At 39.7% G+C, this 10398-nt stretch overlaps 1 protein-coding gene across 2 annotated transcripts in view; it reads right to left on the reverse strand.

Moving 5' to 3' along the window:
* Positions 1–218: 218 nt before the first annotated feature.
* Positions 219–10398, reverse strand: part of trpc4b (transient receptor potential cation channel, subfamily C, member 4b) — a 37246-nt gene continuing 27066 nt past the window's right edge. For both annotated transcript variants that reach the window (XM_053646919.1, XM_053646918.1), the window contains 8 exons: positions 9283–9619; positions 7796–7935; positions 5204–5517; positions 3251–3446; positions 2923–3114; positions 2292–2333; positions 2116–2205; positions 219–952 (listed from right to left, as the gene is read on the reverse strand). In XM_053646919.1, the coding sequence (XP_053502894.1) occupies positions 440–952; positions 2116–2205; positions 2292–2333; positions 2923–3114; positions 3251–3446; positions 5204–5517; positions 7796–7935; positions 9283–9619 (1824 nt within the window). In that variant the 3' untranslated portion in view covers positions 219–439. The remainder of the gene's footprint in view (positions 953–2115; positions 2206–2291; positions 2334–2922; positions 3115–3250; positions 3447–5203; positions 5518–7795; positions 7936–9282; positions 9620–10398) is intronic.

Raw genomic sequence — 10398 nt, forward strand, 5'->3', positions numbered from 1 at the left:
TCTAAGTGCTCAGAAGATGAAAGGAGATTGATGAGGGTGGGGTGGGGTGGGGTGGGTGGGGGATACTTTTTTTTTGCACACGCTAAAAAGACAAACAATGAAGCTTAATGAAAAGTACATGGGATTGTTCCTGGATTACGCAACCTACTTTTGTTGTAATTAACCGAGCGTTTTCCGCCGAGATACACAACATGCGATAGCGCCGAGTTGGCCTTGAATTCAGAAGGTGCTGAATATTCATTCTTCATTCAAGGACAGCTGAAAATTGCAACAGGCTTTGGCCTTTCCCTGAGACTTCAGATTAGAAGGACGTCTATTCTCGGACGCGTGCCAGTTCCAGCCCGACCGTACCTCGCCTCAGCACACGAGCATGAGAAGCGACCCGATTCTGACCTTAAAAGGTGATCTTACTCATCAACTCTCTCAACTTGTTTTCACGTTATGTGTCTGTTGGTGAAAGAGAGCAGATCTGATCTGCAGTCTCAGCTGGAGCTGGCTCTCTTTCCTCTCCCTCCATAGACTCATCCCCGTCGTCTATATGTCCCTGAGCCAGCGGACGCTCACGTCCGTCCTCCTTTGCACGATCAGACTGCGCAATCTCTAATTCCCGGTCCTCTTCAAAAACCGCATAGATATTTGTGTTGGAACAGTGATTTGTCTTTCGCTTAGAGCTTTGGAACAGACCAAAGTCATTGGAAATGTCATTCCTGTGCTTCTCTTTGGCAGAGGTTTCAGGCAAGGACACGATGGAGCCGTTGAGGAGGCTGCTCCGAGGCTCCAGCACACATTCGGAGCTCAGCTCACATGAACTTGGCTTGATCTTGAACTGGTGCAAACAGCCTGGATGTGAAGAGGCTGACGTTCCTGAAACCATCTTGGTCCCACGCAGAGAATTGCCCTTCAGCATCCCCAGTACCTCATAGCGGAAACTGGAGATGTCCTGCTTCAGCTCCTGCAGGGAGATAAAACTGACTGGTGACCATTCATTTTGTAGTGGTGTAGATGTTCTTAGTGATTATCTACAGGTGATTATGCTCACAACCCATTCGTGGCATTAGGGCTGGGCAATATGACAATATAATCTTGATAATTACATCACAATATGCTTTTCTGGGACATCTCACACACACACACACACACACAAATGATTTGCAATCTGATTGGAAGCGGCAGATTTGGTGTACAAATTTTGCATGGAATCTTTAATATTGTAAAAATGTATTTTTAAAATGGAATCTTTTATCTTTCGCTCATTTTCATTGTTAAACACATGTAGGCCTTTTAATGCAACACTACTGTTTCGCGAGAAGTTTGCTAGCAAACCTGTATACTATGATCTGTGTAAAGCAGAGAGGATAAAGGGAAATAATACATGATGAAAGCCTGTGTAATCTCTTTCCTGCTTTCAGTTTACTTAAATACAAGTCATTAGCCACAACAGAGAATATCCTAGGAAGCCTCAATGCTTCACGTTTGCAGTATTTGCCTTTGAGCTACGCCAATTAATTTAGCTTTATTCCTACACTGATTGGTTCTGCTACAGTTATTTCTTAAGTACTCGGTTCAATCCATAGAAACACTCGGATCGCCGGATCCACATCTGGACCGCTGCCTGCTAGTGGACAACCCTTAGCGTTTAACATACTCTGAGACCTCCAATTTTAAGAACCCGTAAATATATCTCGGTAAAATAATGCGGAAATGCTTTCATTTACTTTTTAGCCTGGCTTAGGATTTCAAAGATTATGTTGACGTGGCTAGGTGAGTGTGATTTCCTGACACTGTGAATGTTGTTCGAGTTGTTGGATAGCGAAATTTAGTGTGCAGTCAGATACTGGCTGTCAGAATTGCTTCTGCGCCTCAGTCAGAAGTGTCCCGTTTCACTTTTGGGTGTAGGCAGATTTTAAAATGCTGGATCTTTACTTGTGTTTTACAGGAAAGAAAATCACTTTAGGAACGTTTTCAGAGCTATATATATATATATATATATATATATAGTAGAAAATGTCAAAGTTTCACCAGGTGAAGGGTTTTCCCAGGATGGCACGAATATAATTTTTACCCCCCTGAAAAGAAGCTAAAACAGATCATTCGTAAAGAGAGTACGTTTAATACCTTGAAGTTTTCTTCCGTGAGTCCTTCCTCTTTCTTGGCATCTCTGATCATAGCTGCTACATATCTTTTCACCAGGTTTCTCAGAACCTCCTGCATAAGGAATTAAAAAAAAAAGTCATTCACAGGCATGTCAATGTGAACACCTCTTATTCTGGTAGTAGTGCCTTTTAACATACCTGATATTGGTGACTGAGTCTTACTTTTTCAGCAGCTCTTCTCTAAAAGAATGAAGGAAAAAAAAAACAAAAAAAAACCCCAACAAATTTGTAGTTATTTGGTGCACATGTTTTTCCATTTAAATCTCTTATGGAATGAAATTTGGATGGTCTAGTCTTTAACAGAAGGTATTTCATCACTCCTGACAGAAACTGACAACGGGTTATTTACACTCATCTCGCACCCGCATTTTCCTTACGGAAAGGAGTCACAGTCCAGCTGTTGACCATTTTTCAGTTTGAAACCTCTGCATGAAAAGTGATTTGTCTGGCTTTTGAAAAATACCATAAAACACAAACGTGGACATGCAAATGCAAGAACTCAAAACTGGACATAGCTCCAAGTCTCCTGTATTCGGTGCTAACGTTAAAGCAGAGCATCGAATGATCACACCGAGCCATTACGTCAGGTTATTTAAGGATGCGAAAGTTGATTTATTACTTACACTCATCTGCATTCAATTACGGCAAGCAAATTTATGCAACATGTCATGATACAAATGATTAATAACGTACAGCGCTATAATCTATGAAAGCATCGCGAGCGTACTCCAGTTTCAATTACTTTATTTAAAAAAGATATTCAGCTCACCCCTAACATGCCAAATGTTTCTGTACTCCTCAACCTTCTTCTGAAAATGTGAAACTTAATCCAGTTAATGAGGTACCACATAGATTTGGGGCTGGGGATAATGTTGAACGGCGGTGGCAGTGTACCTCCTTCTTCAAAATAGCTCATCCACAACTTAGTCCTGGCAAATTTCCACTCAATGTCAGCATGATCCTATAGTGAATAAAGACTGTGGTAAATCGTGCTGCAGAATGCTCATCCAATACGAATTCGGCTCGTTCAACGGAAGCAGGTAATAAGTCAAGACAATAAAGTCAGTATTTGAGATAGGGTCGGCTATAGCACTTACTGCGATGTGCTGATACGAGTTGTTCATCATGGCGATGAGCATATTGAGGAGCACCACCAGGGAGATGATGTTATAAGTGCCAAACATCGTGGCTCCTACAAACTCGGTGAACTTGTGGTCGGCCTGAACGTTGGTCACGTACAAACTGATCAGACCGAATATGGACCAGAACAAAGACTGCAATGTTTCGAACAACCTATAAGTAGAGAAATCAATTACGATCAACCAAGTCTGGAACACTTTATTTTAAGGAACACGTTTTTTTTTTGTTTTTTTTTAGCGTCGTTCAGTAAAGTCCAAACTGACGATGCATTCGGCTTTATTCATTATGACCTACGTCAGCACAAACTTGGATATGTGATATCAGAACACGACTAATAATTCTATCAGGGTGGGAAAAGTACTGAAAAATTGAGACTTCGATAAAAGTATGGATAACGGATCAAAGTCCTACTCGGTTGAAAAGTGGAAGTATCTAGCCAGAAATTTACACAAGTGGAAGTTAAAAAAAAAAAAGTTTCGAATGTATTCAAGTGTTAAAAAGTATATATTTTTCTACTGATGAAATTGGTGTGTTTTTATATGAAAAGTAACTTTTATTATGTATCTAAAACTATCTGTAACCTTGCTGATCATATGCATGATTAACGCTACCTAGCCCGTCCATTTTCCGTACCACTTATCCGACACAGGGTCACGGGGAGCCCGGAGCCTATCCCAGGTGACTTGTGGAACGGGGCGGGGGACACCCTGGATAGGGTGCCAACACATTGTAGGGCTAATGGTACATAGTTTGCTAATGAATTAATGCATAGTAGTAGAATATCAAAATATGTCAATAACTAAGGGTTAAAATGTATTTGACTTGCTGCCCAGCCAGTTATGTTTTCTATGCTTCTAATGTGATTCTACAGTATGCTAGTCTAAACTTGCATTAGCAAAGAAAACAAGCTAACGTTGTTATATATAGCTAGTTCATTTTAGCAAATTAGTGATACTTACTTCAACATTATTTTTCAAATTAGATGAAGTTCTAATTTGTATAAAACGAGGCGCCTCATGTTATAGGAGTATTTTTATGAAATCTATTTTTTCTACATTGCTGAACTTGATTGGATGCTAAACTGCGATGATTGGATGCTAAACTCTGCACAATATATATATATATATATAAAGCATTCAGTCATTGGCTGGATGATAGAAGAAGAGATTCATGATTTACAATGAATACTTTGAAAGTCTTTTTTTTTCACCCCCAAGAAATGTAATTAAATAAGAGTCCAAGTATTTAATTTCAATAATACTCAGATAAAGTATCAATAATACTTCAACTATTTTCAACCACTGGTGCACAATAAACACTTTTTAAACTAAGACTGTTATGCAGATTCATCATGTAAATGCACATCTTCCTAAGGTATAACTGGCAACACATCAGTCCTATCTGTGCTAGATAGTGTTAAGTAACTTCTACAGTTTACTACTTCAGAGCTCAATAAGTGACTAATAATTCAAGACATGGTTCATTTTTAAAGTAGCTTGTAATCATCACTAGTTCTCATCAGCACTGTTCTACAAGTGTAGAAGACATTAAACCATAATTCAGTAAGACCAGTTGTTTAATGCGTAATGAATACGCCATGTATAGTGGTGGTGGTGGTGGTGGCTCAGTGGTTAAATGCTCTGGGTTATTGATCAGAAGGTCAGGAGTTCAAGATACCACTGCTGGACCCTTGGACGAGGGCCTTAACCCTCAATCGCTCAGATGTATAAATGAGATAAATGTAAGTCGCTCTGGATAAGAGCGTCCGCCAAATGCCGTAAATGTAATACGTGTTTGATTTGGGATTAGACATAGAACAAGGTTATAATTAAAGTCCCTCGAAATAAAGTGTTACCACACCAACTCTAATTTATGCATGTGTTATTCTTGAGTCGAATAGATATACGAACGTTGAGAAAGCGTTGTTCTGCTTTTCACAGCGGATGCCCGTGCAGTTATCGATGCCCTTGGTCTCGTAGTAGAAGTAGAGCTGGTTGAGTCCGTTGGCGAAGGCCACCAGCACCAGGCAGTAGATGAAAAGGAACTTTAGGATGTCTAACAGCATTCGGCCCAGTGAGATCTGCAGAGGGCCTAGGTGAGAATTGGCCGTGAAGAGAGAGATGAGGCGCAGAGAGCTGAAGATGTTAGCGATGGCGAACACAGCCTCGGCCACCAGTGTGGGGTGCCACATTTCCCAGCTTTCCCTGGATTTACATTCGCTGTACTGTCGTGGGACAGAAAGGCTTGTGAATGGTATTATCATCATCATCATCATCATCATCATTTGCAATAAATAAGGTGTAGATTGTCTTATTACAGTCAGTCTTATCCTTAACTTTCGGTTTAACCTTGGAAACGTCTGCTCGAGCGTAAATAGGTTTTCAGCATTCTACATGATCTCAGGAAAAAATGGCCGTTAGAGACTGTACCTTTCCTTGTTGCTGGGGTGGTTCTTTATCTTTTGTACCTTTAATAAGTATCTTTCACCTGGAAATGTGAATGAAGTGTACCTTTACGATTTAAGGTACATAAATAGAGCAGAATTACCTTTAAAGCCAGAAAATATTCAGTCTTTGTTTATTTTTACATTTATTTATGTTACTTGTCGTAATAGAATTTTTTGTTCATGGACGTGAACTTCCTCAAAATGTATTTTTCTTTGTGTGGATAGTTTATAGGTTAACATAGCATATCTTTAGTTCTGTCTCATTGATACAATGCAGAGCAGAAATTGAGAGACAGGTCTGCTACACATGCACCTTTCTATAGATCCAGAAAAAAAAAAAAAACCCACTGAGGTTACCACCCTAGTGACAAGGTTATTGTTTTCCTGGCAAGGTAACACTCTCCATTAACATTATCCATCCATCCATCCGTCAGTACTACGTATTCTACACAGGGTTGTGGGGGGACTGGAGTCTATCCCAGGGGGCTCAGGATGGCGTGCCCAAACGCAGGGCACAATCGCACACATACACTCACACTATGGACAATTTAGAGACGCCAATCAGCCTACAATACATATCTTTGGACTGGGGAGGAAACTGGAGTACCCAGAGGAAACCCTCAAAGCATGGGGAGAACACGCAAGCTCAGCACAGGGTGGAGGAGGGAATCGAACCCCCAACCATTCAGGTGCGAGGTAAACGTACTAAGCCGCCATGTCCCACTCTGCTAACATTGAGATTTAGTTAAACGCATCTGTCCAAGACTAAATATAAGTTCACATACAGGTAAACGAGCAAAATGTTGATAACTTACTGAACTTTCATCTCCGGTTGTAAACACTGGAAATCAGTGAATTTTGTTCATGTTCATTACCACGCTGGCCTTAACTTTAGTCTCGTATACACGAGGGATGTATTAATAACATTTTTTTTTTTTCAGACCAAGTACAAGTAAATATTTTTATTGAAGATAGGAAATACTTGTCGATGTCAATACCTATACCAAGATGACCAACCTACTCGGTATTAATCAATCAGGGATGTCATGGAGCGTTCCCGTATGCGCTGTATTTTCCTAGGTTTAAATACGGGCCATGAAATGTGCACGTGTGTGTGTGTGTGTGTGTGTGTGTGTGTGTGTGTGTGTGTGTGTGTGTGTGTTCATGCACTTAATCTACTAGGCTCATTCTTTATAACATTAACAAGTAGATATTACATGAAGCATATTAGCTAGCTACTTAAGTTGGATCCAGTGGGGTTGTAATGGAGAACAGCGGGGTTTTGTTCCATTTTGGAAACATGTTTCTGTACCGAGGTAAATAAAACATGCTTTATCACTGTCTCAGAATCCCTGGTTGTCAAGGACCAATAGTAGCTGACAGTAGAACAGTTTGCAGTCAGCTTTGTTTTGACTGCCATGATTAATTGTAAGATACGCTGTCATTTTGTGTCACCTGTTCATTAGCATAACCAAGGGACACTATCCTTACATAAAACGGTATCATATGGTATTGGACGTTGCTATTGGAGACATTCTAATGAGTATGAGTCAATGAGCACGTTATTGGACCAATACCCAATATCAGTATCAGTACTGACGCATCCCTAATATGAACATTCGTTAATGCGGTTGATCATCATTCGGCTTATTTGGTTTATCATGTAACGTAATTAGTTTGCTAACGTTACTTATATTGTATTAATGCCGAGGTTCGATTCACATGAACTAATGAGTGAAATGATGTCAGTTAAGGGAACCTTAACGTAAAGTGTTGTCCATGGCGATTTGAAATCTGTGCTTCCGCGACAAGAAACCTTATTTGCTTCACATACAGCATTTCAAATTAGGCCAAAAGCAATCCAGTTGTAGGTTCTGGTCTATTTCATGCAAGCTGGGTTGTGGTTGTGTCCTGGCAACCTGATTCTGATGAGCTCATGGCCGTATGTAGGCCAGATGAATGTGGTAAGTTTGGGCCGCCGCCGGGCCATCACTCATTTGCTATCTGGGTCACTAGTCTTCCTAGCATTGGCTATGATTACGGTAAAACAACTTACCTTAATGTATGCGACCAACTTCAGTGAAATGGTTGCCAAGTAGAGAGAGTTCATAACGAAATCCATAAGGTTCCACCAGTCGTGGATGTAATCTTGAAATCCACCGTCCCACATCTGCTTGATCTCCGTCCATATGAAACCTATTGGAGGAGCCAAACAATTTAATGCATTAGGTCAGTGTGTGTGTGTGTGTGTGTGTGTGTGTCTAAAAGGTCTAGCACTTACATACATATATCTGAACATATGGTTTCCATAGAAAGTAGATCTGAACCCCTTTGAGAGGCATTTTAGTTTATACGGCTTGAGAAAGACAACTGAGAAGATGAAGGGTTTCTGTCATGATTGCGAGATTCGTGACGCTGTCAGAAGTATAACCTGATATTGATGAACTGTCAGCTTCGGGTGTTTAATGCAAAGGCGCTGCAAAATCCTTGTATCGCTTCAGTTTGTACTTCCAGGGTTAAATCAACCCTTAGAGTCATTTTTTGTAATAGTAATACAAACATAAAAGGCACAAGACTGAGCCACTGGTGTCTATGGATGTGAAATATTCTCAGTATGTCTGTGATGTGACTGTGATGGATAAAAAAAAAAAAAAAACCTACACGTGTTTGTTAAAGAAATGCGCAAGAAAACGGATATAGGGTTTTGTGTCTGTGTGTTGTTCACAATGAAGGTATTAATACTGTTTAAAAAAAAAAAAAAAAAAAAAAAAAACAAGCATGTATATAAATTAGGCAGTGACTAAGAAACGTCTTCAATGAATCAAAGCTATTTATTTTTTTTTTTAATTATTAACAGTATTCCTGATGAAGCTTTTGGACACTTTTGCCATGTTCCCAAACAGCTTCCTGAAAGAGTTTCACCTAGGAGAAATTTTACATGAACTGCTTGATTGGTGGAAACAAATAAAAAAAGTACACAAGTAAAAAATAAATAAATAAATAAATAAAAATTAAAAAAAAAAAGGAAGAAAAAAAAGAAGTAAAAGTAAAAGCACCTTATCGTATTCACTGTGCATTTTGATTTTGAAATATACATTAAGAAATATATACATACAAATATATACTTACAAATAAGCAATGGTTGCCAGTGATTTCATTTTTATTTATTAAAGTATGGCACTTGTTTATGGTGATATTAAATTTTTTGAAAGTTCTATGAAAACAATTTAGTCCTATTATCCCTTACGTTATAGCAGCTATAAACAGCTGTTTCCTCACCAGTTCCTTTTCTTTATCTTTGTTGAAATCAATAAGACAAAACAATTCAAGTGGTCATGTTACCCAGTTTCCCTTGTCAGAAAATTAGTTACGGCTTTACCTCTGACTGTTAGGTCTGACACTGGAGACTCCTTCCAAAAATACTAAATGCTCACCGGAGACATTTTAATTCAGGGCCTTTCAGCAAATGAAACTGATTTGGTATTCACCTAAATGAGATGACTCCAGCTTTGAATGATCTAGATATTGAGGATGAAGTCTTACCTAGAACCCACGGCAGGATCATCCACTCCACAGTGGTGGGCTTGGGGCCTTGGCGGTTGGGGTCTGTGGGAACAATGCGCTGCGAGGCCAGCAGGAGGAGGAAGAGGAAGGTCAGGTAGGATGCCGTATGGCAGATGAACTTGATGAAGGGTTTTCGGATGAAGAGTCCGATGCGGCTTTTAGGCGCCACCAGGTAGCAGATGGAGAAGAGGGGGAAGAGGAGGCCGATGAAGATGCACGTGATGAACTTGCCAGCCCAGTGGCGCCTCCTCCAGCCTGGGAACTCATCGTACCATCGTGAAGCCAGGAGCTGCTGACAGTTCGGTTGGGCTACAAACTGACCAACACACAAGCAGAGGAGAAGTGTATCACACTGATCGACTTGTACAATTCACTGCTGAGATGAGGATGGATCACCAAATAAATAGTCCTGTCTGAAAGCTAGAGGTGGCCTGAAACGTTCTGCAGTGCAAAAATAAGTGGGCTGCAGTCAATAACTCTGCACCCATGGAGTGTATGTGGTCCTAGAGGGAAAAGGGTTCCTCAAGGGTTTTTCCCATAGCTAAGGCATCTTTGGGTTCTACTTGGAGGGTTTTCCAGAGAAAAAAAAATATTAACTTTTAGGATGCTAGATTTAATTTTCACGTATGTTTTTATTCATTTCATTTTTGATGAGTGTACGGTAGAGTTTTAAAAATGTATTAGATTAGAAGGATTAGATTTTTTGTTTGTTTGTTAGGGTTTTTTTTTTTTGTGTATGAGAATCCTTGCATTTGAAATAATGATTTGTTTTTGAATATTAGTGCTTCTTTAAATGTAAAATGGGTGAAATCTGATATGTTTTTATTTGCTACAGTGGCGTACAATCCATCTGTTGCTATGTAGCCTTCTGTATTTATCTGTACAGTTCGTACTGTGACCGCTAGCATGTGATGAAGCTAACAAGCTAACAAGCTCACATCTGAGTTATTACGAATAGCAACGGCATGCGCTTTTCAGGCACACGACGTTTTCTTTCGAGAATCTTTCGTGTACTTTGAAAGTACTAATTTTGGATTAGTAATTGTACGTTTACTTTAGTAAAGAATTTACATACTTTTTACCACCTCTGCTCGT

This window comes from Ictalurus furcatus, chromosome 17, assembly GCF_023375685.1.
Source record: "Ictalurus furcatus strain D&B chromosome 17, Billie_1.0, whole genome shotgun sequence".
In the NCBI taxonomy this organism is placed as follows: domain Eukaryota; kingdom Metazoa; phylum Chordata; class Actinopteri; order Siluriformes; family Ictaluridae; genus Ictalurus; species Ictalurus furcatus.